This window comes from Telmatherina bonti (assembly GCF_933228915.1).
Source record: "Telmatherina bonti genome assembly, chromosome: 22".
Classification (NCBI taxonomy): Eukaryota; Metazoa; Chordata; class Actinopteri; order Atheriniformes; family Telmatherinidae; genus Telmatherina; species Telmatherina bonti.
The window spans coordinates 4,980,496-5,005,401 of record NC_136631.1 but is presented as its reverse complement, the minus strand read 5'-3'; the positions used below and the strand labels follow the sequence as shown (position 1 = coordinate 5,005,401).

The 24,906-nt window shown below is 49.5% G+C and overlaps 1 protein-coding gene across 2 annotated transcripts in view; it reads left to right on the top strand.

Moving 5' to 3' along the window:
- syne3 (spectrin repeat containing, nuclear envelope family member 3) overlaps nucleotides 1-22,474 on the top strand; it is a 34,113-nt gene extending 11,639 nt beyond the window's left edge. The window contains exons 6-19 of one of the 2 annotated variants that reach the window (XR_013771778.1): nucleotides 4,080-4,439; nucleotides 5,024-5,160; nucleotides 6,258-6,432; nucleotides 8,128-8,310; nucleotides 9,423-9,566; nucleotides 9,724-9,849; nucleotides 9,945-10,106; nucleotides 10,177-10,349; nucleotides 10,416-10,671; nucleotides 10,801-10,944; nucleotides 11,045-11,088; nucleotides 20,472-20,675; nucleotides 21,052-21,102; nucleotides 21,827-21,916. Coding sequence is in view for 1 of the 2 variants with exons in the window: in XM_079262286.1 (XP_079118412.1) it covers nucleotides 4,080-4,439; nucleotides 5,024-5,160; nucleotides 6,258-6,432; nucleotides 8,128-8,310; nucleotides 9,423-9,566; nucleotides 9,724-9,849; nucleotides 9,945-10,106; nucleotides 10,177-10,349; nucleotides 10,416-10,671; nucleotides 10,801-10,944; nucleotides 20,472-20,675; nucleotides 21,052-21,102; nucleotides 21,827-22,009 (2,298 nt within the window). In the remaining variant the exon portion in view is untranslated. Of the gene's footprint in view, nucleotides 1-4,079; nucleotides 4,440-5,023; nucleotides 5,161-6,257; nucleotides 6,433-8,127; nucleotides 8,311-9,422; nucleotides 9,567-9,723; nucleotides 9,850-9,944; nucleotides 10,107-10,176; nucleotides 10,350-10,415; nucleotides 10,672-10,800; nucleotides 10,945-11,044; nucleotides 11,089-20,471; nucleotides 20,676-21,051; nucleotides 21,103-21,826 lie in introns of both variants that reach the window. The other variant, XM_079262286.1, reaches the window with a different exon arrangement.
- Nucleotides 22,475-24,906: the final 2,432 nt, after the last annotated feature.

Genomic DNA, 24,906 nt, shown 5'->3' with positions numbered 1-24,906 from the left:
CGTCCTGGACAGGTAAGACGTCCTGGACAGGTGAGACGTTGTGGTAAGACGTCCTGGACAGGTGAGACGTCCTGGACAGCTGAGACGTCCTGGACAGGTGAGACGTCCTGGACAGGTAAGACGTCCTGGACAGGTGAGACGTTGTGGTGAGACGTCCTGGACCGGTGAGACGTTGTGGTAAGACGTCCTGGACAGGTGAGACGTCCTGGACAGCTGAGACGTCCTGGACAGCTGAGACGTCCTGGACAGGTAAGACGTCCTGGACAGGTGAGACGTTGTGGTGAGACGTCCTGGACAGGTGAGACGTTGTGGTGAGACGTCCTGGACAGGTGAGACGTTGTGGTGAGACGACCTGGACAGCTGAGACATCCTGGACAGGTGAGACGACCTGGACAGCTGAGACGTCCTGGACAGGTGAGACGTTGTGGTAAGACGTCCTGGACAGGTGAGACGTCCTGGACAGGTAAGACGTCCTGGACAGGTGAGACGTTGTGGTGAGACGTCCTGGACAGGTGAGACGTTGTGGTAAGACGTCCTGGACAGCTGAGACGTTGTGGTAAGACGTCCTGGACAGCTGAGACGTCCTGGACAGCTGAGACGTCCTGGACAGGTAAGACGTTGTGGTGAGACGTCCTGGACAGGTGAGACGTTGTGGTAAGACGTCCTGGACAGCTGAGACGTCCTGGACAGCTGAGACGTCCTGGACAGGTGAGACGTTGTGGTGAGACGTCCTGGACAGGTGAGACGTCCTGGACAGCTGAGACGTCCTGGACAGGTAAGACGTCCTGGACAGGTGAGACGTTGTGGTGAGACGTCCTGGACAGCTGAGACGTCCTGGACAGCTGAGACGTCCTGGACAGGTAAGACGTCCTGGACAGGTGAGACGTTGTGGTGAGACGTCCTGGACAGGTGAGACGTTGTGGTGAGACGTCCTGGTGAAACTGTTGCTGTCAGGACGGTGATGGGGGACACTCAGAGGACTGAAAACTTTACACACCTTCAGCTGATGGTTGTACCTGTAGAATGTTACCATGACAACAAACTTCTTCTTTACTTTCCTCATCCTTCTCTTTCTTCTTCTTCCTTCTGATGTTCTTCTTTTTCTCCTTTTTGTTTCTCCTCCTCCTCCCTCCTCCTGTCCTCCCTCCTCCTCCCACCTCCTGCTGTTTCTCCTCCTCCTCCTGTCCTCCTTCCTCCTCCCACCTCCTGCTGTTTCTCCTCCTCCTTCCTCCTCCTGTCCTCCCTCCTCCTCCCACCTCCTGCTGTTTCTCCTCCTCCTTCCTCCTCCTGTCCTCCCTCCTCCTCCCACCTCCTGCTGTTTCTCCTCCTCCTTTCTCCTCCTCCTCCCAACTCCTGCTGTTTCTCCTCCTCCTGTCCTTTCTCCTCCTCCTCCCTCCTCCTGCCGTTTCTCCACCTCCTGCTGTTTCTCCTCCTCCTTCCTCCTCCCACCTCCTGCTGTTTCTCTTCCTCCTGTCCTTTCTCCTCCTCCTTCCTCCTCCTCCTCCCAACTCCTGCTGTTTCTCCTCCTCCTGTCCTTTCTCCTCCTCCCTCCTCCTGTCCTCCTTCCTCCTCCCACCTCCTGCTGTTTCTCCTCCTCCTTCCTCCTCCTGTCCTCCCTCCTCCTCCCACCTCCTGCTGTTTCTCCTCCTCCTTCCTCCTCCTCCTCCCAACTCCTGCTGTTTCTCCTCCTCCTGTCCTTTCTCCTCCTCCTCCCTCCTCCTACCGTTTCTCCTCCTCCTGTCCTTTCTCCTCCTCCCTCCTCCTGTCCTCCTTCCTCCTCCCACCTCCTGCTGTTTCTCCTCCTCCTTCCTCCTCCTGTCCTCCCTCCTCCTCCCACCTCCTGCTGTTTCTCCTCCTCCTGTCCTTTCTCCTCCTCCTCCCAACTCCTGCTGTTTCTCCTCCTCCTCCCACCTCCTGCTGTTTCTCCTCCTCCTGTCCTTTCTCCTCCTCCTCCCTCCTCCTACCGTTTCTCCTCCTCCTGTCCTTTCTCCTCCTCCCTCCTCCTGTCCTCCCTCCTCCTCCCACCTCCTGCTGTTTCTCCTCCTCCTTCCTCCTCCTGTCCTCCCTCCTCCTCCCACCTCCTGCTGTTTCTCCTCCTCCTTTCTCCTCCTCCTCCCAACTCCTGCTGTTTCTCCTCCTCCTGTCCTTTCTCCTCCTCCTCCCTCCTCCTGCCGTTTCTCCACCTCCTGCTGTTTCTCCTCCTCCTTCCTCCTCCCACCTCCTGCTGTTTCTCTTCCTCCTGTCCTTTCTCCTCCTCCTTCCTCCTCCTACCGTTTCTCCTCCTCCTGTCCTCCTTCCTCCTCCCACCTCCTGCTGTTTCTCCTCCTCCTTCCTCCTCCTGTCCTCCCTCCTCCTCCCACCTCCTGCTGTTTCTCCTCCTCCTGTCCTTTCTCCTCCTCCTCCCAACTCCTGCTGTTTCTCCTCCTCCTCCCTCCTCCTGTCCTTTCTCCTCCTCCTCCCACCTCCTGCTGTTTCTCCTCCTCCTGTCCTTTCTCCTCCTCCTCCCTCCTCCTGCCGTTTCTCCACCTCCTGCTGTTTCTCCTCCTCCTTCCTCCTCCCAACTCCTGCTTTTCTCCTCCTCCTGTCCTTTCTCCTCCTCCTTCCTCCTCCTCCTCCCAACTCCTGCTGTTTCTCTTCCTCCTGTCCTTTCTCCTCCTCCTTCCTCCTCCTCCTCCCAACTCCTGCTGTTTCTCCTCCTCCTGTCCTTTCTCCTCCTCCTTCCTCCTCCTCCTCCCAACTCCTGCTGTTTCTCCTCCTCCTGTCCTTTCTCCTCCTCCTTCCTCCTCCTCCTCCCAACTCCTGCTGTTTCTCCTCCTCCTGTCCTTTCTCCTCCTCCTTTCTCCTCCTCCTCCCAACTCCTGCTGTTTCTCCTCCTCCTCCCACCTCCTGCTGTTTCTCCTCCTCCTCCCTCCTCCTGCCGTTTCTCCACCTCCTGCTGTTTCTCCTCCTGTCCTTTCTCCTCCTCCTTCCTCCTCCTCCTCCCAACTCCTGCTGTTTCTCCTCCTCCTGTCCTTTCTCCTCCTCCTTTCTCCTCCTACCGTTTCTCCTCCTCCTGTCCTTTCTCCTCCTCCTCCCTCCTCCTACCGTTTCTCCTCCTCCTCCCAACTCCTGCTGTTTCTCTTCCTCCTGTCCTTTCTCCTCCTCCTTCCTCCTCCTCCTCCCAACTCCTGCTGTTTCTCCTCCTCCTGTCCTTTCTCCTCCTCCTTTCTCCTCCTACCGTTTCTCCTCCTCCTGTCCTTTCTCCTCCTCCTCCCTCCTCCTCCTTTCTCCTCCTCCTCCCAACTCCTGCTGTTTCTCCTCCTCCTCCCTCCTCCTGTCCTTTCTCCTCCTCCTCCCACCTCCTGCTGTTTCTCCTCCTCCTCCCTCCTCCTGCCGTTTCTCCACCTCCTGCTGTTTCTCCTCCTGTCCTTTCTCCTCCTCCTCCCAACTCCTGCTGTTTCTCCTCCTCCTGTCCTTTCTCCTCCTCCTCCCAACTCCTGCTGTTTCTCTTCCTCCTGTCCTTTCTCCTCCTGTCCTTTCTCCTCCTCCTCCCAACTCCTGCTGTTTCTCCTCCTCCTGTCCTTTCTCCTCCTCCTCCCAACTCCTGCTGTTTCTCCTCCTCCTGTCCTTTCTCTTTCTCCTCCCTCCTCCTACCGTTTCTCCTCCTCCTGTCCTTTCTCCTCCTCCTCCCTCCTCCTACCGTTTCTCCTCCTCCTGTCCTTTCTCCTCCTACCGTTTCTCCTCCTCCTGTCCTTTCTCTTTCTCCTCCCTCCTCCTACCGTTTCTCCTCCTCCTGTCCTTTCTCTTTCTCCTCCCTCCTCCTACCGTTTCTCCTCCTCCTGTCCTTTCTCCTCCTCCTCCCTCCTCCTACCGTTTCTCCTCCTCCTGTCCTTTCTCCTCCTCCCTCCTCCTGTCCTCCCTCCTCCTACCGTTTCTCCTCCTCCTGTCCTTTCTCTTTCTCCTCCCTCCTCCTACCGTTTCTCCTCCTCCTGTCCTTTCTCCTCCTCCTCCCTCCTCCTACCGTTTCTCCTCCTCCTGTCCTTTCTCCTCCTCCCTCCTCCGGTCCTCCCTCCTCCTCCCACCTCCTGCTGCTGTCCCAGGCTCTGGACGACAGCGTGGCCGGAGAGGAGAAGACCCTGCAGCATGTGGAAGGCGTGGCGGACGCGGTCCGGACCAACACGTCTCCTGCAGGAGCGGAGGCGGTGCAGGAGGAGGCGGAGGAGCTGAGGCTGGGCTGGCAGCGTCTGAGGCAGGGTCTGTGTGAGGCCGAGGAGGTCCTGCGCTGCAAGCTGGACTCCCACAGCCAGTACGAGTCCCGGTGCCGCCGGCTGGGGGACGGCATCAACCACCTGAAGGAGATCCTGCAGGGCCTGGACCAGGAGCTGGAGGAGACGCAGGAGTCCAGGAGCTGTTTGGACCAGGATGAGGAGCAGATGGTGGGCCAGTGGAGGAAATACACGGTACTTCACACGTTTACTGATGATGCTGAGGACACAGCGCCCCCTGCTGGTTGACCTGCAGACCTGTTTTAGTTCCAGAGACACAAACGTGACCTCCGGTCGGCCAGACCGTAAAATAACAGCATGATAACCCAGAAATAATGAAAACTCAACATTTTTCCTTTGGTCTAGTACAATAAAATATAAGTACTTCATCAGGATGTTTTTATTTTATAAACTATTCTTTAGAAAACACAAACAACCTGAAATCTCTGGAGAAAAATAAGTCAAATTTTATTTTTTATTCATGCAATTGTCATCATTTATAATGATAAATTCTATTTAATTGCATATTAAGTCCTTTGCTTTATGTTGCAGCTTATAAACCACAACGTTTCTGTAAAATAACAGTTTAGTCAGTCTGAGAAACTTTACTACAGATGTGCATACGTGTGCATTTCCACACATTTTCTGAACTCCAGACATGTCTGCGTTGGTTGCAGTTGATGGAGAGAGTCCGTGCTGAAGGGCGTTACGTGTGTGTGTGTGTGTGTGTGTGTGTGTGTGTGTGTGTGTGTGTGTGTGTGTGTGTGTTTGCGCTGTAGGGGGTGAGGAACACTCTGATGGGGGAGGAGACTCAGGTGGAGCTTCTCAGGGCTCAGCTGAAGGAACTCTTCAGGTTCTCTGGAGACTCGAGTCAACTGTCCAACGACGTGCTGGCGCTCATCAAAGACCACCAGAGGTATGTGTGTGTGTGTGTGTGTGTGTGTGTGTGTGGTTTATTACTATTTATTATCATCAGGTTTTACGGTGCCACAGCGCCCCCTGCTGGCTGACCTGCAGGTTTCATCATTTAGACTCAGGTTATTTCAGAGGTCACAAATCTGACCTCTACTGGGCCGGACCAGTAAAATAAAAACACTAAAGTCTGAGAAAAATATTTATTATCAGTAAGGAATAAAAACATAATGGAAAAAAATCGTCTATTTATTATATCGTTTGTCCCCCAGCACAACGCAGACCCCCGTTTGATCTTAATAATGCAAAGCTAAAAGGAGCTAAAAGCCAAAAGGTTTCACCAGGAGGTTTCCTGTTCATCACTGTTTATTACTGGTTATTACTGGTTATCACTGGTTATTACTGTTTATTACTGGTTATTACTGGTTATTACTGTTTATCACTGTTCATCAGGCCTTTAAAACAAAGTGTGTGATGAGCCACACTGTCCAAAGTTGGTCCTAAAGGGCCGCTGTCCTGCAGGCTTTCCATATATCCCCATTTGGACCCAAATAGGTCAAGTTCTTCACAATGGCTCATCAATCTGAGGCCGTGTGTTGGATCAGGGATACACTGAAAACCTGCGGGTTGCGGCCGTAGAAGCTCAGTGTGAAACATTGATTCATGGTTTTTTAGCTGTGTGCCGCTGCATCAGATTTGATCCTGATGAGCAGATTAAACTGATGTTTACATGAAGCATCTTGTTTTTATTCAGCTTCTTGTGTCCATGTAAACGTTGCAACTGCTTCATAAACCAAAATGTGTCCTGCTGCTGGAGGGTGGTACTGCAACCAATGTCAAATGATCAGTCAGCTCAAACTTTGATAAATAATCGGAATAGAAAGTAGAACAGAATATGACTTTATTTTCATTCCAAGCAAAACAAACAGAGAGATGATCCGAAACTTTGACACAAACAGTGGGAACACACTCAAAAAGCAGATTAACAAACACAACCAGACTCATAAATCCACATCACCAACCAACCTGCAGAGCCGTAAACACGTGTGTGTGTGTGTGTGTGTGTGTGTGTGTGTGTGTGTGTGTGTGTGTGTGTTGCAGTGTGAAATGCAGAGCAAACCGGCTGTGTTCAGAGTCTGAACAGGGTCTCAGAAACGTCCTCCAGGACCCGCTGATGGTCTACAAGCAGTGGAGCACGATGGTCTCTCAGGTTCTGGAGGCCTCGTCTGATGTCTCCAACTTCTCCCACATTGCCATGCTGGTGCAGAAAATAGAGGTAAAACACACACACACACACACACACACACAGGAACTAACAGTATATGTTTATGTAATGTATATGTAAACACAGTCCTTAACAGTTAAACGACCACGACTGGCTGAACATTATAAACATGTCGCAGCTAGAAAACACAACGTAATTACTGTCTTTAACGGTTAAACAAACACAAACATGATAAGCTGAACATTTTTTAAATGTTGCAGCCAGAAAACACAATGTAAATACAGACTTTAATGGTTAAACACGGACATGACTAGCTAAACATTATAAACATGTCGCAACGTAAATACAGTCTTTCACGGTTAAACAAACACACAAACACAACTAGCTGAACATCAAAACATGTCGCAGCCAGAAAACACAACGTAAACACAGTCTTTCACGGTTAAACAAAAACAACTAACTGAACATTAAAACATGTTGCAGCCAGAAAACACAACGTAAACACAGTCTTTCACGGTTAAACAAACACAACTAACTGAACATTAAAACATGTCGCAGCCAGAAAACACAACGTAAACACAGTCTTTCACGGTTAAACAAACACAACTAGCTAAACATTAAAACATGTCGCAGCCAGAAAACACAACGTAAACACAGTCTTTCACGGTTAAACAAACACAACTAACTGAACATTAAAACATGTCGCAGCCAGAAAACACAACGTAAACACAGTCTTTCACGGTTAAACAAACACAACTAACTGAACATTAAAACATGTCGCAGCCAGAAAACACAACGTAAACACAGTCTTTCACGGTTAAACAAACACAACTAACTGAACATTAAAACATGTCGCAGCCAGAAAACACAACGGAAATACAGTCTTTCACGGTTAAACAAACACAACTAGCTAAACATTAAAACATGTCGCAGCCAGAAAACACAACGTAAACACAGTCTTTCACGGTTAAACAAACACAACTAGCTAAACATTAAAACATGTCGCAGCCAGAAAACACAACGTAAACACAGTCTTTCACGGTTAAACAAACACAACTAGCTAAACATTAAAACATGTCGCAGCCAGAAAACACAACGTAAACACAGTCTTTCACAGTTAAACAAACACAACTAACTGAACATTAAAACATGTCGCAGCCAGAAAACACAACGTAAACACAGTCTTTCACGGTTAAACAAACACAACTAGCTAAACATTAAAACATGTCGCAGCCAGAAAACACAACGTAAACACAGTCTTTCACGGTTAAACAAACACAACTAGCTAAACATTAAAACATGTCGCAGCCAGAAAACACAACGTAAACACAGTCTTTCACGGTTAAACAAACACAACTAGCTAAACATTAAAACATGTCGCAGCCAGAAAACACAACGTAAACACAGTCTTTCACGGTTAAACAAACACAACTAGCTAAACATTAAAACATGTCGCAGCCAGAAAACACAACGTAAACACAGTCTTTCACGGTTAAACAAACACAACTAGCTAAACATTAAAACATGTCGCAGCCAGAAAACACAACGTAAACACAGTCTTTCACGGTTAAACAAACACAAACATGACAAGCTAAACATTAAAACATGTCGCAGCCAGAAAACACAACGTAGGTAGCTTCATACCTGTTTGGCACCTGTCTTGCAGACTGGTTGCCGGGTAACGGGTCTCTAACGGTGCAGGAGAATCACAAGCTGTGTTCCTCCTCCATCTGTCCTCCGTCTCAGAGTCTGCTGAAGGACGGCGTCCAGCTGCAGGAGCGTCTCCGCCAGCTTCAGGAGAAGGGGGACCTGCTGGACTCTGTGTTCGGTCCCGAGTGGTCCGGATGTCTGCAGGAAGACCTGAACCAGGCCGTCGAGAACAGAGATCTGCTGCATGAACAGCTAGTGCAGAGGAGGAACAGCCTTCAGGTATTCCAGAGTCCTGGTCCAGAAAGTCCTGACCCAGGAAGTCCTGGTCCAGAGTCCTGATCCAGAGTCCTGGTCCAGACACCGGGTCCAGAAAGTCCTGGTCCAGAGTCTTGGCCCAGAAAGTCCTGGTCCAGAGTCCTGATCCAGAGTCCTGGTCCAGACACCGGGTCCAGAAAGTCCTGGTCCAGAGTCCTGACCCAGGAAGTCCTGATCCAGAGTCCTGGTCCAGACACCGGGTCCAGAAAGTCCTGGTCCAGAGTCTTGGCCCAGAATGTCCTGGTCCAGAGTCCTGATCCAGAGTCCTGGTCCAGACACCGGGTCCAGAAAGTCCTGGTCCAGAGTCTTGGCCCAGAAAGTCCTGGTCTAGAGTCCCAGTCCATTCCTTGGGTCTGTTGATCTGGTCTTCGTTGATGGTTTTCCAGATTTCTTTCCAAGGTTTTTTTTCAGGATCTTCCTTCCTTTCGGGTCCGGTTCTTTGACCCGGTTCTTTGACCCGGATCTCTGGACGCGGCTCCTAACCGGAGGGATGAACCAGAATTGTTCTGAACAAAGAACCGCTTTAAACTGGACCTTCAGGATCTTCGACACAAAGACGCCTCATTTGTTCCAGTTCAGTTTCATCTGAAAACCAGTAAAGACCCGACAGCAAACTGGATTCAGACTGGAAACACGGAGGCAGAAACTGGACGCATGGAGGACCGAAGAAGAACTCCAGAACCAGGACCAGAGCGATGCATCTGGACCTTCAGTTTGACCCGTCTTCAGTTGGTGGCGCCTCATCAGAAACGGTCTCCATGGAAACGTAGGGTTCCTCTCCAGAACCTGGATAGAATCATCCGAAGAAGAGTTTTGGAAAGTCCTTCCAGGATCCAGGAGATCCTTTCCTGAAGAACCGGACCGACTGGTTCTGACCGAACAGGTTTCAGTAAATCTCCTCAGGTGTTTGCTGGATCAGGACTGTTGGACTGGACTTCCTGTTCAGGTGTCGGTTCTGATTGGCTGACCACGAGGTCCAAACCGGCCAGTCTGTTCAGAACCACAGTCTGAATGTATAGACTCTCTGTGGAGTAGAACTAAAAGCCCGACCCGACCTCGTGTTCTGTCTCTGTCAGGATTTAATTTCCAGAACCAAAGATTTCAGTGAGACCCAGGATCTGATCCGGTCCAAGCTGGAGGCCTTCAGGGACCGGGTTCTGGCAGCGGACGTCCTGCAGCCCGACATCCTCGCCAAGAAAAGTCAGTTGGACCAGTTTCTGGTGAGTCAGAACCAGAACCAGGTCGCTGCAGGTGGGTTGAGTCCTGACCTGATGTCCCACCCAGCTCTGCTGCTGGAAATGGGTTTGGGTCAGAACTTTTCCCTTCTGGAACCCATTAGAATCGGCGGAGTTCTGAGACCAGAATGTGTGTGTGCAGGTTCTGCAGAAGGACCTGGAGGTCCACTTGTCGGTTCTGGAGACGCTGGTTTCCGGCAGTCAGAGCAACAGAAGCCGGTGCGAGACGCTGTGTGGCGACTGGAAGGAGCTGCAGAGGAGAGTCAGGGTGAGTCGGGTCAGAATCAGCTGCCGGGTCGGAGTTCCAGGTTCTGCCTGCTTGTGGGTCGGTTCAGCGGGGTTCTGTTCTGCCCGTGTGCGCAGGTCAGAGTGGAGCAGAGTCAGGAGGACGTCTCGGAGCATCAGGACTTCCAAAGTGGCCTGCTGAGCATCCAGAACTGGATCATGGTCACGCAGCAGAAACTGGACTCGTTCTGTGGCCCGTCGGGGGGGTGGAGCTTGGAGGGTCGGCGCCACGAGGCCAAGGTCCGTGCTCTGCTGACCCGTGCAGAAGGTTCCGCTCCTCTAGAACCAACACTAATGTCTGTGTCCACAGCGAGTTCTGGCAGAGTTCCTGGAGAAGGAGGTCCAGCTGGAGCAGGTGGAGGTCCAGGCCCAGCGGGTTCTGAACAGAACTTCGGAGGATGGACAGGTCCACATCCGGGGAGACCTCCAGCGCCTCAGGCAGTTCTGGGCCGAGCTGTTCTCCTCCAGCTCTCACCTGCACAGGTACGCTGACGTCCGCAGCAACCATGTAAACGTGTTCTTCAGACTGACTGTCTGTCTGTCTGTCAGGCTGCTGGACGGGTCCACCGAGACCCCCAGACAGAACCGGGAACTGCTGGAACCTCCCAGACAGAACCGGGAACTGCTGGAACCTCCCAGACAGAACCGGGAACTGCTGGAACCTCCCAGACAGAACCGGGAACTGCTGGAACCTCCCAGACAGAACCGGGAACTGCTGGAACCACCGGTCCAGAACCAGCTCCCTCCGTCAGAGGAAGAGGCGGATTCTGCTCTTCGAGACGTCGAGACGACGTCAGCAGGACAGGTCGGTGTTTTCATGTCTCTGAACTCCACAGGAACCAGAACCAAACGGAGGTCTAGGATCCGATCCCAGCGGTGGTTCTGTTGGCATCCAGCAGCCGAGACTCTGAACCCGGATCGTTGGTTCTTGCAGGGCTTCAACAGACCAGACAGAACCAGATGGAACCAGTTCGAGGCCTGGCTGTCCAGAGAGAATGACCTCCTGATCCAGATCTACAACTCCAACTGGGCAGAACTCAGCGCCGCCGAGGTCCGGACCCGGCAGGAGACGCTGCAGGTAACAGGTCACATGATAAGTTCTGCAGGTCTGTCTGCCATAAACCTCTTCATCACGACCCCTGACCTCTGACCTTCATCTTCATCATCATCGGCCTGAGATGAGGCACAGATGTGGAACAGGTGTGGAACAGATGTGGAGCAGGTGTGTAACAGGTGTGGAAAAGATGTGGAACAGGTGTGGAACAGATGTGGAGCAGGTGTGTAACAGGTGTGGAAAAGATGTGGAACAGGTGTGGAACAGATGTGGAACAGATGTGGAGCAGCTGTGGAACAGGTGTGGAACAGATGTGGAACAGATGTGGAGCAGCTGTGGAACAGGTGTGGAACAGATGTGGAACAGGTGTGGAACAGGTGTGGAAAAGATGTGGAACAGATGTGGAACAGGTGTGGAGCAGCTGTGGAACAGGTGTGGAACAGGTGTGGAAAAGATGTGGAGCAGGTGTGGAACAGATGTGGAGCAGGTGTGTAACAGGTGTGGAAAAGATGTGGAACAGATGTGGAACAGGTGTGGAGCAGCTGTGGAACAGGTGTGGAACAGGTGTGGAAAAGATGTGGAACAGATGTGGAACAGATGTGGAGCAGCTGTGGAACAGGTGTGGAACAGATGTGGAGCAGCTGTGGAACAGGTGTGGAACAGATGTGGAGCAGCTGTGGAACAGGTGTGGAAAATATGTGGAACAGGTGTGGAACAGATGTGGAGCAGGTGTGGAACAGGTGTGGAAAAGATGTGGAACAGGTGTGGAACAGATGTGGAGCAGCTGTGGAACAGGTGTGGAACAGATGTGGAGCAGCTGTGGAACAGGTGTGGAACAGATGTGGAGCAGCTGTGGAACAGGTGTGGAACAGGTGTGGAAAAGATGTGGAACAGGTGTGGAAAAGATGTGGAGCAGGTGTGGAACAGGTGTGCAACAGATGTGGAAAAGATGTGGAGCAGGTGTGGAAAAGATGTGGAACAGGTGTGGAGCAGGTGTGGAGCAGGTGTGGAAAAGATGTGGAACAGGTGTGGAGCAGGTGTGGAACAGGTGTGGAGCAGGTGTGGAACAGATGTGGAGCAGGTGTGTAACAGGTGTGGAAAAGATGTGGAGCAGGTGTGGAACAGGTGTGCAACAGATGTGGAACAGGTGTGGAACAGGTATGGAACAGGTGTGGAAAAGATGTGGAACAGATGTGGAACAGGTGTGGAACAGGTATGGAACAGGTGTGGAAAAGATGTGGAACAGGTATGGAACAGGTGTGGAACAGATGTGGAACAGGTATGGAACAGGTGTGGAACAGATGTGGAACAGATGTGGAGCAGGTTTGGAACAGGTGTGGAACAGGTGTGGAGCAGATGTGGAAAAGATGTGGAACAGATGTGGAGCAGGTTTGGAACAGGTGTGGAGCAGATGTGGAAAAGATGTGGAACAGGTGTGGAGCAGGTGTGGAAAAGATGTGGAACAGGTGTGGAAAAGATGTGGAGCAGGTGTGGAACAGGTGTGCAACAGATGTGGAACAGGTGTGGAAAAGATGTGGAGCAGGTGTGGAACAGGTGTGCAACAGATGTGGAAAAGATGTGGAGCAGGTGTGGAACAGGTGTGGAACAGATGTGGAACAGGTGTGGGAAAGATGTGGAGCAGGTGTGGAACAGATGTGGAGCAGGTGTGTAACAGGTGTGGAAAAGATGTGGAACAGATGTGGAACAGGTGTGGAGCAGCTGTGGAACAGGTGTGGAACAGGTGTGGAAAAGATGTGGAACAGATGTGGAACAGATGTGGAGCAGCTGTGGAACAGGTGTGGAACAGATGTGGAGCAGCTGTGGAACAGGTGTGGAACAGATGTGGAGCAGCTGTGGAACAGGTGTGGAAAATATGTGGAACAGGTGTGGAACAGATGTGGAGCAGGTGTGGAACAGGTGTGGAAAAGATGTGGAACAGGTGTGGAACAGATGTGGAGCAGCTGTGGAACAGGTGTGGAACAGATGTGGAGCAGCTGTGGAACAGGTGTGGAACAGATGTGGAGCAGCTGTGGAACAGGTGTGGAACAGGTGTGGAAAAGATGTGGAACAGGTGTGGAAAAGATGTGGAGCAGGTGTGGAACAGGTGTGCAACAGATGTGGAAAAGATGTGGAGCAGGTGTGGAACAGGTGTGGAAAAGATGTGGAACAGGTGTGGAGCAGGTGTGGAGCAGGTGTGGAAAAGATGTGGAACAGGTGTGGAGCAGGTGTGGAACAGGTGTGGAGCAGGTGTGGAACAGATGTGGAGCAGGTGTGTAACAGGTGTGGAAAAGATGTGGAGCAGGTGTGGAACAGGTGTGCAACAGATGTGGAACAGGTGTGGAACAGGTATGGAACAGGTGTGGAAAAGATGTGGAACAGATGTGGAACAGGTGTGGAACAGGTATGGAACAGGTGTGGAAAAGATGTGGAACAGGTATGGAACAGGTGTGGAACAGATGTGGAACAGATGTGGAGCAGGTTTGGAACAGGTGTGGAACAGGTGTGGAGCAGATGTGGAAAAGATGTGGAACAGATGTGGAGCAGGTTTGGAACAGGTGTGGAGCAGATGTGGAAAAGATGTGGAACAGGTGTGGAGCAGGTGTGGAAAAGATGTGGAACAGGTGTGGAAAAGATGTGGAGCAGGTGTGGAACAGGTGTGCAACAGATGTGGAACAGGTGTGGAAAAGATGTGGAGCAGGTGTGGAACAGGTGTGCAACAGATGTGGAAAAGATGTGGAGCAGGTGTGGAACAGGTGTGGAACAGATGTGGAACAGGTGTGGGAAAGATGTGGAGCAGGTCTGGAACAGATGTGGAAAAGATGTGGAACAGGTGTGGAACAGATGTGGAGCAGGTGTGTAACAGGTGTGGAAAAGATGTGGAGCAGGTCTGGAACAGATGTGGAAAAGATGTGGAGCAGGTGTAGAAAAGATGTGGAGCAGGTCTGGAACAGATGTGGAAAAGATGTGGAACAGGTGTGGAAAAGATGTGGAGCAGGTCTGGAACAGATGTGGAGCAGGTCTGGAACAGATGTGGAGCAGGTGTGGAACAGATGTGGAAAAAAGGTGTGGAGCAGGTGTGGAACAGATATGGAAAAGATGCGGAGCAGGTGTGGAACAGCTGTCGAGCAGGTGTGGAACAGGTGTGGAAAAGATGTGGAACAGGTGTGGAACAGATGTGGAAAAGATGTGGAACAGATGTGGAAAAGATGTAGAAAAGATGTGGAACAGGTGTGGAACAGATGTGGAGCAGGTGCGGAACAGATGTGGAACAGATGTGGAAAAGATGTGGAACAGGTGTGGAAAAGATGTGGAGCGGGTTTGGAACAGGTGTGGAACAGATGTGGAACAGGTGTGGAAAAGATGTGGAACAGGTGTGGAACAGATGTGGAACAGGTGTGGAACAGATGTGGAAAAGATGTGGAACAGGTGTGGAACAGATGTGGAGCAGGTGCGGAACAGATGTGGAACAGATGTGGAAAAGATGTGGAACAGGTGTGGAAAAGATGTGGAAAAGATGTGGAACAGTTGTGGAAAAGATGTGGAAAAGATGTGGAACAGGTGTGGAACAGGTGTGGAACAGATGTGGATCAGGTGTGGAGCAGGTGTGGAACAGGCGTGGAACAGATGTGGAGTAGGTGTGGAACAGATGTGGAAAAGGTGTGGAACAGGTGTGGGACAGATGTGGAGCAGGTGTGTAACAGGTGTGGAAAAGATGTGGAACAGGTGTGAAACAGATGTGGAGCAGCTGTGGAACAGATGTGGAGCAGATGTGGAGCAGGTATGGAACAGATGTGGAACAGGTGTGGAACAGGTGTGCAACAGATGTGGAAAAGATGTGGAACAGGTGTGGAAAAGATGTGGAGCAGGTGTGGAACAGGTGTGGAAAAGATGTGGAACCGGTGTGGAAAAGATGTAGAGCAGCTGTGGAACAGATGTGGAACAGGTGTGGAACAGATGTGGAAAAGATGTGGAACAGGTGTGAAACAGATGTGGAGCAGGTGTGGAACAGGTGTGGAGCAGATGTGGAGCAGGTATGGAACAGATGTGGAACAGGTGTGGAACAGGTGTGCAACAGATGTGGAACAGATGTGGAACAGATGTGGAAAAGATGTGGAACAGGTGTGGAAAAGATGTGGAGCAGGTGTGGAACAGATGTGGAACAGATGTGGAACAGGTGTGGAAAAGATGTGGAACAGGTGTGGAAAAGATGTGGAACAGGTGTGGAAAAGATGTGGAGCAGGTGTGGAACAGATGTAGAGCAGGTGTGTAACAGGTGTGGAACAGATGTGGAGCAGGTGTGTAACAGGTGTGGAAAAGATGTGGAACAGGTGTGGAACAGATGTGTAGCAGGTGTGTAACAGGTGTGGAAAAGATGTGGAACAGGTGTGGAACAGATGTGGAAAAGATGTGGAACAGGTGTGGAACAGATGTGGAAAAGATGTAGAAAAGATGTGGAACAGGTGTGGAACAGATGTGGAGCAGGTGCGGAACAGATGTGGAACAGATGTGGAAAAGATGTGGAACAGGTGTGGAAAAGATGTGGAGCGGGTTTGGAACAGGTGTGGAACAGATGTGGAACAGGTGTGGAAAAGATGTGGAACAGGTGTGGAACAGATGTGGAACAGGTGTGGAACAGATGTGGAAAAGATGTGGAACAGGTGTGGAACAGATGTGGAGCAGGTGCGGAACAGATGTGGAACAGATGTGGAAAAGATGTGGAACAGGTTTGGAACAGGTGTGGAACAGGTGTGGAAAAGATGTGGAAAAGATGTGGAACAGGTGTGGAAAAGATGTGGAAAAGATGTGGAACAGTTGTGGAAAAGATGTGGAAAAGATGTGGAACAGGTGTGGAACAGGTGTGGAACAGATGTGGATCAGGTGTGGAGCAGGTGTGGAACAGGCGTGGAACAGATGTGGAGTAGGTGTGGAACAGATGTGGAAAAGGTGTGGAACAGGTGTGGGACAGATGTGGAGCAGGTGTGTAACAGGTGTGGAAAAGATGTGGAACAGGTGTGAAACAGATGTGGAGCAGCTGTGGAACAGATGTGGAACAGGTGTGGAGCAGATGTGGAGCAGGTATGGAACAGATGTGGAACAGGTGTGGAACAGGTGTGCAACAGATGTGGAAAAGATGTGGAACAGGTGTGGAAAAGATGTGGAGCAGGTGTGGAACAGGTGTGGAAAAGATGTGGAACCGGTGTGGAAAAGATGTAGAGCAGCTGTGGAACAGATGTGGAACAGGTGTGGAACAGATGTGGAAAAGATGTGGAACAGGTGTGAAACAGATGTGGAGCAGGTGTGGAACAGGTGTGGAGCAGATGTGGAGCAGGTATGGAACAGATGTGGAACAGGTGTGGAACAGGTGTGCAACAGATGTGGAACAGATGTGGAACAGATGTGGAAAAGATGTGGAACAGGTGTGGAAAAGATGTGGAGCAGGTGTGGAACAGATGTGGAACAGATGTGGAACAGGTGTGGAAAAGATGTGGAACAGGTGTGGAAAAGATGTGGAACAGGTGTGGAAAAGATGTGGAGCAGGTGTGGAACAGATGTAGAGCAGGTGTGTAACAGGTGTGGAACAGATGTGGAGCAGGTGTGTAACAGGTGTGGAAAAGATGTGGAACAGGTGTGGAACAGATGTGGAACAGGTGTGGAGCAGGTGTGGAACAGATGTGGAGCAGGTGTGGAACAGGTGTGAAACAGATGTGGAACAGGTGTGAAACAGATGTGGAGCAGCTGTGGAACAGATGTGGAACAGGTGTGGAGCAGATGTGGAGCAGGTATGGAACAGATGTGGAACAGATTTGGAACAGGTGTGCAACAGATGTGGAAAAGATGTGGAACAGGTGTGGAAAAGATATGGAGCAGGTGTGGAACAGGTGTGGAAAAGATGTGGAACAGGTGTGGAAAAGATATGGAGCAGGTGTGGAACAGGTGTGGAAAAGATGTGGAACAGATGTGGAACAGATGTGGAACAGGTGTGGAACAGGTGTGCAACAGATGTGGAACAGGTGTGGAAAAGATGTGGAGCAGGTGTGGAACAGATGTGGAAAAGATGTGGAACAGATGTGGAACAGGTGTGGAAAAGATGTGGAACAGGTGTGGAAAAGATGTGGAACAGGTGTGGAACAGGTGTGGAACAGGTGTGGAACAGGTGTGGAACAGATGTGGAGCAGATGTGGATCAGGTGTGGAGCAGGTGTGGAACAGGCGTGGAACAGATGTGGAGTAGGTGTGGAACAGATGTGGAAAAGATGTGGAAAAGGTGTTGAACAGGTGTGGAACAGATGTGGAGCAGGTGTGTAACAGGTGTGGAAAAGATGTGGAACAGGTGTGAAACAGATGTGGAGCAGCTGTGGAACAGATTTGGAACAGGTGTGGAGCAGATGTGGAGCAGGTATGGAAAAGATGTGGAGCAGGTGTGGAACAGATGTGGAAAAGATGTGGAACAGATGTGGAACAGGTGTGGAAAAGATGTGGAACAGGTGTGGAAAAGATGTGGAACAGGTGTGGAAAAGATGTGGAGCAGGTGTGGAACAGATGTAGAGCAGGTGTGGAAAAGATGTGGAACAGATGTGGAACAGGTGTGCAACAGATGTGGAACAGATGTGGAAAAGATGTGGAGCAGGTTTGGAACAGGTGTGGAACAGGTGTGCAACAGATGTGGAACAGATGTGGAAAAGATGTGGAGCAGGTGTGGAACAGCTGTGGAGCAGGTGTGGAACAGGTGTGGAAAAGATGTGGAACAGGTGTGGAAAAGATGTAGAGCAGCTGTGGAACAGATGTGGAACAGGTGTGGAACAGATGTGGAATAGATGTGGAACAGGTGTGGAAAAGATGTGGAACAGGTGTGAAACAGATGTGGAGCAGCTGTGGAACAGATGTGGAACAGGTGTGGAGCAGATGTGGAGCAGGTATGGAACAGATGTGGAACAGGTGTGGAACAGGTGTGCAACAGATGTGGAACAGATGTGGAACAGGTGTGGAAAAGATGTGGAGCAGGTGTGGAACAGATGTGGAGCAGATGTGGAACAGGTGTGGAAAAGATGTGGAACAGGTGTGGAAAAGATGTGGAACAGGTGTGGAAAAGATGTGGAGCAGGTGTGGAACAGATGTAGAGCAGGTGTGTAACAGGTGTGGAACAGATGTGGAACAGATGTAGAGCAGGTGTGGAAAAGATGTGGAACAGGTGTGCAACAGATGTGGAAAAGATGTGGAGCAGGTTTGGAACAGGTGTGGAACAGGTGTGCAACAGATGTGGAACAGATGTGGAAAAGATGTGGAGCAGGTGTGGAACAGATGTGGAAAAGATGCGGAGCAGGTGTGGAACAGCTGTGGAGCAGGTGTGGAACAGGTGTGGAAAAGATGTGGAACAGATGTAGAGCAGCTGTGGAACAGATGTGGAACAGGTGTGGAACAGATGTGGAACAGATGTGGAAAAGATGTGGAACAGATGTGGAACAGGTGTGGAAAAGATGTAGAAAAGATGTGGAACAGGTGTGGAACAGATGTGGAGCAGGTGCGGAACAGATGTGGAAAAGATGTGGAACAGGTGTGGAAAAGATGTGGAGCGGGTTTGGAACAGGTGTGGAACAGATGTGGAACAGGTGTGGAACAGATGTGGAACAGGTGTGGAACAGATGTGGTGCAGGTGTGTAACAGGTGTGGATAAGATGTGGAACAGGTGTGAAACAGATGTGGAACAGATGTGGAACAGGTGTGGAGCAGATGTGGAGCAGGTATGGAACAGATGTGGAACAGGTGTGGAACAGGTGTGCAACAGATGTGGAACAGATGTGGAAAAGATGTGGAACAGGTGTGGAAAAGATGTGGAGCAGGTGTGGAACAGATGTGGAACAGATGTGGAACAGGTGTGGAAAAGATGTGGAACAGGTGTGGAAAAGATGTGGAGCAGGTGTGGAACAGATGTAGAGCAGGTGTGGAAAAGATGTGGAACAGGTGTGCAACAGATGTGGAAAAGATGTGGAGCAGGTTTGGAACAGGTGTGGAACAGGTGTGCAACAGATGTGGAACAGATGTGGAACAGGTGTGGAACAGATGTGGAACAGATGTGGAACAGATGTGGAAAAGATGTGGAACAGATGTGGAAAAGATGTGGAACAGATGTGGAACAGGTGTGGAACAGATGTGGAGCAGGTGCGGAACAGATGTGGAACAGATGTGGAAAAGATGTGGAACAGGTTTGGAACAGGTGTGGAACAGGTGTGGAAAAGATGTGGAAAAGATGTGGAACAGGTGTGGAAAAGATGTGGAAAAGATGTGGAACAGGTGTGGAAAAGATGTGGAACAGGTGTGGAACAGGTGTGGAACAGATGTGGATCAGGTGTGGAGCAGGTGTGGAACAGGCGTGGAACAGATGTGGAGTAGGTGTGGAACAGATGTGGAAAAGATGTGGAAAAGGTGTGGAACAGATGTGGAACAGGTGTGGAACAGATGTGGAGCAGGTGTGTAACAGGTGTGGAAAAGATGTGGAACAGGTGTGAAACAGATGTGGAGCAGCTGTGGAACAGATGTGGAACAGGTGTGGAGCAGATGTGGAGCAGGTATGGAAAAGATGTGGAACAGGTGTGCAACAGATGTGGAACAGATGTGGAAAAGATGTGGAACAGGTGTGGAAAAGATGTGGAGCAGGTGTGGAAAAGATGTGGAAAAGATGTGGAACAGGTGTGGAACAGGTGTGCAACAGATGTGGAACAGATGTGGAACAGACGTGGAAAAGATGTGGAAAAGATGTGGAACAGGTGTGGAACAGGTGTGGAACAGATGTGGAAAAGATGTGGAAAAGATGTGGAACAGGTGTGGAACAGGTATGCAACAGATGTGGAAAAGATGTGGAGCAGGTGTGGAACAGATGTGGAAAAGATGTGGAACAGGTGTGGAACAGATGTGGAAAAGATGTGGAACAGATATGGAACAGGTGTGGAAAAGATGTGGAACAGGTGTGGAAAAGATGTGGAACAGGTGTGGAAAAGATGTGGAGCAGGTGTGGAAAAGATGTGGAACAGGTGTGGAAAAGATGTAGAGCAGGTGTGGAGAAGATGTGGAACAGATGTGGAACAGGTGTGCAACAGATGTGGAACAGATGTGGGAAAGATGTGGAGCAGGTTTGGAACAGGTGTGGAACAGGTGTGCAACAGATGTGGAACAGATGTGGAACAGGTGTGGAACAGATGTGGAGCAGGTGCGGAACAGATGTGGAAAAGATGTGGAAAAGATGTGGAACAGGTGTGGAAAAGATGTGGAAAAGATGTGGAACAGGTGTGGAAAAGATGTGGAACAGGTGTGGAAAAGATGTGGAAAAGATGTGGAACAGGTGTGGAGCAGGTTTGGAACAGGTGTGGAGCAGGTTTGGAACAGATGTGGAGCAGGTGTGGAAAAGATGTGGAGCAGGTGTGGAACAGATGTGGAGCAGGTGTGGAAAAGATGTGGAGCAGGTGTGGAACAGATGTGGAGCAGGTGTGGAACAGGTGTGGAACCGATGTGGAACAGGTGTGGAACAGGTGTGGAGCAGTGATCTGTGTTCTGCTGCAGGGTCTCCGGTCCAGAGTTTCAGAGGGTCAGGAGCTGTTCCAGTTGCTCCTGCAGGAGCAGAACAGCAGTCTGGTCGGTCCAGATCCAGCAGAGAACGTTCCTCTGGAGGAGCTTCGGTACCGATGGATGCTCTACAAGTCCAAGCTGATGGATGGGGGTGTCATCAGGAACAGAAGCAGAACCAGAACCAAAGGCGGTGTCGATGTGAGAAAAATTTAATTTCTGATTCCTTTCTTGTTTTTTTTTTTGTTTTTTTTAAACAAACTTTGTGAAACTGAATTAGTAAAAATCAAATTCCTTGTCCGCAGACGGACGACGTGCTTTTGTCCCTGCCAGCCGCCAGACTGTTTTCTATTTTTATTCGCTGTGTGTGTGTGTGTGTGTGTGTGTGTGTGTGTGTGTGTGTGTGTGTGTGTGTGTGTGTGTGTGTGTGTGTGTGTGTGTTACCGAAGCCCGAGGACAACATGCGGTGCTTAAGTTGGTGTAGGATTTCATTAGATTAATCAATAAAAGGTATTTATCGCATAGAAATGGTTTTATTTGGGTCTGTTTCATCAAGTTGACGTTTATGTCTCTGCAGAGAGTTGCAGCCAATCAGGAGGAGCCGCCCACGAGAGCAAAGATCCAGAAGGTAATGTTAGTATGGTTACGCCCCTCTCCACAGGCGATAAAACACGACATGAGTGTCGCAGAAATCCACACATTATTTTTTTATTAAAGTTGCAAACAAAGATGGAAGCCGGTAAAAACGTCAACTCGTTGGCAAAGGTCATCATGTTTCACGTTCCCATTAGTCATTGGGCTCTTATAGCTACATAATTACTGACAGCTAATCAATAACGTTTATGAATGATAGCTAGCATGCTAATGTCGCTAACGTTAAACATTTGTCATTGGGCTCTTATTAGGGCTGTGGCAACGGTTTTGTAATGGATTATTTTTATTTAAATTTTAAAAAATTGATATTTTAACAAAAAAAATTATTTTAAAATTGTGAAGCAAAAAATCAGGATATTCAATTAGATTTTCCTGCCCCTAGCTGACATCGCTACATAATCACTAACAGCAAATCAATAACGTTTGTGAAGGATAGCTAGCATGCTAATGTCGCTAACGTTAGCAACACAACATCTTCAGAAGTAGAAATCTGTCCAAAATGCTGGCAGCTAGAACAAGAGGCCATCTTTCAGTTTGTTGCCATTCGGTTGCCATGGATACCAGCTGTTTTGTCTGACGTAGCAACCGGCAACGTTTTCACCCGGATGCCAGTAACGGGGTTTGGACGAGCTACAGCAGCGTGTAAAAAGGAGAAACGGGACCTTAGATGTGTCTTCTGTTTCTGATCTGACCTGCAGACATGTGGCCTGCTGCAGAGGGCGTGTCGCCTGGCTCTTCTTCTGTGGCTCCTCCTCCTCGCTCTGCTGCTCTTCGCCTTCCTGCTGCCCTTCATGGACGAAGGCAGCAGCTGCTCGCTCACCAACAACTTCGCCCGGTCCTTCAGCATCATGCTGCGCTACGATGGGCCACCTCCCACGTAGGAACCAGAACCGTGGCGGGTCAGGGGAGGCGTGTGGAATGCATGAAGCGTCTGCAGCATCAGACTGATGCGGATCTTCGTCTAGAACCAGATCAGCGATCCACGTCTTCCTCTGTTACCATGGTATCTGCCTGCAGTAACCAACAGTCAGATGCTTTTACCGCCTCCATCGCTCACCTGCAGCCAGGTGAGCGCTCTGAGTCATCATCAGATCCTGTCCAAATCAACATCACTCCACTTTTTTTTTGTTTTATTAATTTGTCTTTAAAGTAGCAGTGTGTAACAGTGTCGCCATCTAGTGGTCCAGATGGGGATAACGCCTCCCAGCAGCCGTCCACCACCAGCAGGTGAAATGACCTGAACAGAACCTGCTGCAGCAGCTGATGAACACTTTATTCTACGTAAAGATAAAATACATTTAGCAGGATTGTTAGATACCAAAGAAACCTTGTTGTTGTTGTTTCACACTGTGGCTTTAATGATGAAACTAAAAAACATTTTTAACAGGAAACTGCCTGAACTCGCGTCATTTTGTCAAAATGCTCTCATGGATCTGAAACATTAAATGCTGACTGAAGCAGCGTCAGTCTGGCGCCCCCTGCTGGTCCGAGACGGAACAGCGCTGTGGTAAAAAAAACATTTTAGGTATGATATCTGCAATGAACAAACACACTGAAGAAGACAACCAGGGCAAATACAGAGAAGAAGAAAAAACACACTTCTATCATTTTCAGTGTTGGTGTGTTTACATTTCATCCAGGCGTCCTACCGATCCTGTCTGTGTGTGTTTCTGGAGCTTGTTACGTCCTCTGCAGGGAGCGAGAACTTCTAGCTGTTCTCAAGATCGCAAAACAAGAAAAGAGTTTGCAATGGTCGGTTCATACGTCACGAGAAGCGCGGTCTACGACGGGGTCGGGGATGCTTGTGCTTTTATCTGCAGAAAAGAAATGACCAGTTGTGTCATATTTATTCAGAACCTTTGTGGCATGGCGTGTTGTGCACGTGACCGGGCACGTGTCTTTAAATGCCACGTGTCAGAAACTGTTTCCTACTTTCTGTTCACCAGCAGAAATGTGGAAGAGCAGCTTTCCTCCTCCTGCTTCTCCACCGTAGCCACGCACACCTCAATTTTCCAACCAGTCAGATGATACTTCTCAGAACCCCACGCGAGGAAGGTTCTGCTCGGCGGATGTTTCCGCCGCAGAAGTATCATGCCAGGATTTTGTTGATTTATCGTCAGAATAGCATCATATTGTCCATCAACGGTTCTCTGAGACGTCTTACTAAGACAGTTTTGGCCAGCAGAGTGATTATATTCAGCCCACGGGACAACTCCTAGTGACTACTAGAGCTGCCCCGCCAGTACTATACAGCACGTTCTGCTAATATTACAAACCTGGTGGTGCGTCAATCAGGACAGTAGACAGTAGTCAGTCAATTTCAAGCTACAGCAATCAGATGGTAAAACGAGCCTGGCCCTTCAATGAGGGAGCATTTGTGAAAAGTGCCTTTTTAAATGAGAGCCTGAGCAGAAACATGCAGGTGTGATTATGCTATCGATCTTCAGTGAGGTTCATTGTCATGTCTGGAAGATTTTTTCAATAAATATCGATCTTTGTCCGCAAGTCTGTCCAATTTTCAAACACCTAAAAGTCTGTCAAACGCCTAAACTAAACTTTACCAGAACTGCTAACCTAACTAGCTCAGATAAAACACGTTTAAGACGTGCAGGACAGTGGTACTGGAGTACCAGGACTGGGAAAAACTGCAGTGGTTTAAAAAAACTTTGTGGGTACCAAAAGTCTGTCCCCATGGGTTGCTGTCCTGCTTTTTCCATGTATCCCTGCTGCAACATACCTGGCTTCCATTTTAGATCCAACAGCCAATGAATTTATTGCACAATGAGTGATTAGTTTGAGTCAGGTGTGTTGGAGGACACATGGAAAACCTGCAGGATTGTGTCCCTAGATGACCGGAACTGGACACCCCTGCTGTAGAACATGTGATTTTGTTTTCGCAGTACCAAATGTGTCCACCAGGGGGCAGAAGACAACATGGTTTTTACCACAAAGTGACGCAAAACGTCTCAGAACCGTCTCAGTTTGTTTTAGATACGAGACATATGGGATTAAAGAGTTAAAGGAAGTTTTCTTTTACTGGTGGAGAAAAGATGAACTGCATGATTTCAGCTGATCTCAAATTATGTTTTATAATAATTTATTTAGATGTAATGATTGCTACAAACCTTCAGTGGTGACGTGTTCAACACAAACATTCCTGCTTGGTGGTTATGTGGATGAAACTGGACGATTTTGGACAACATGTCGTTATTGCTGCCACCCTGTGGTCATGATCAGTAGCTACAGCACATGTTATGACACACAACAAATAATAAATCATGATACAGGTTGCTGTTTACCACCTCAGTGGGAAATATGGGTTTAAAACCAGTTTGGTTGCATTCTTCCTCGGCATAACTGTAAGATCAGACAAAGCTGCTTTGTTGTGGCTGAAAACACAACGCAGTGTGTTGTTGGGAGCAGCGTTTTGGGCCCTGGCGGTAAAACAGTAAGGTTTTCCTGTGTTCTGGACTCTCGTTTCCACTGTAACACAGACTGCAAAGATTTAACAAGCCAGTCAGTCGCTACGTTTCCAATATTACACAAAACCTAAACACCACAATGAAAACTGGAAATGGAATCACCTGCATTTAGAATAACCTGTCAAATGTAGCCAAAAAGTGTTTACGCCTTCATGAGGAGGTTTTTCAGACGTGTCCATGTAGAAGAACATCACAAAGGCAGAATGGAAACATGTTACTGGACAGGAGTCACATGACCACTTCATTTCAAGTCAACATGGTGCGATATGGATGGACAGAGGAGACCGTCGACAGTA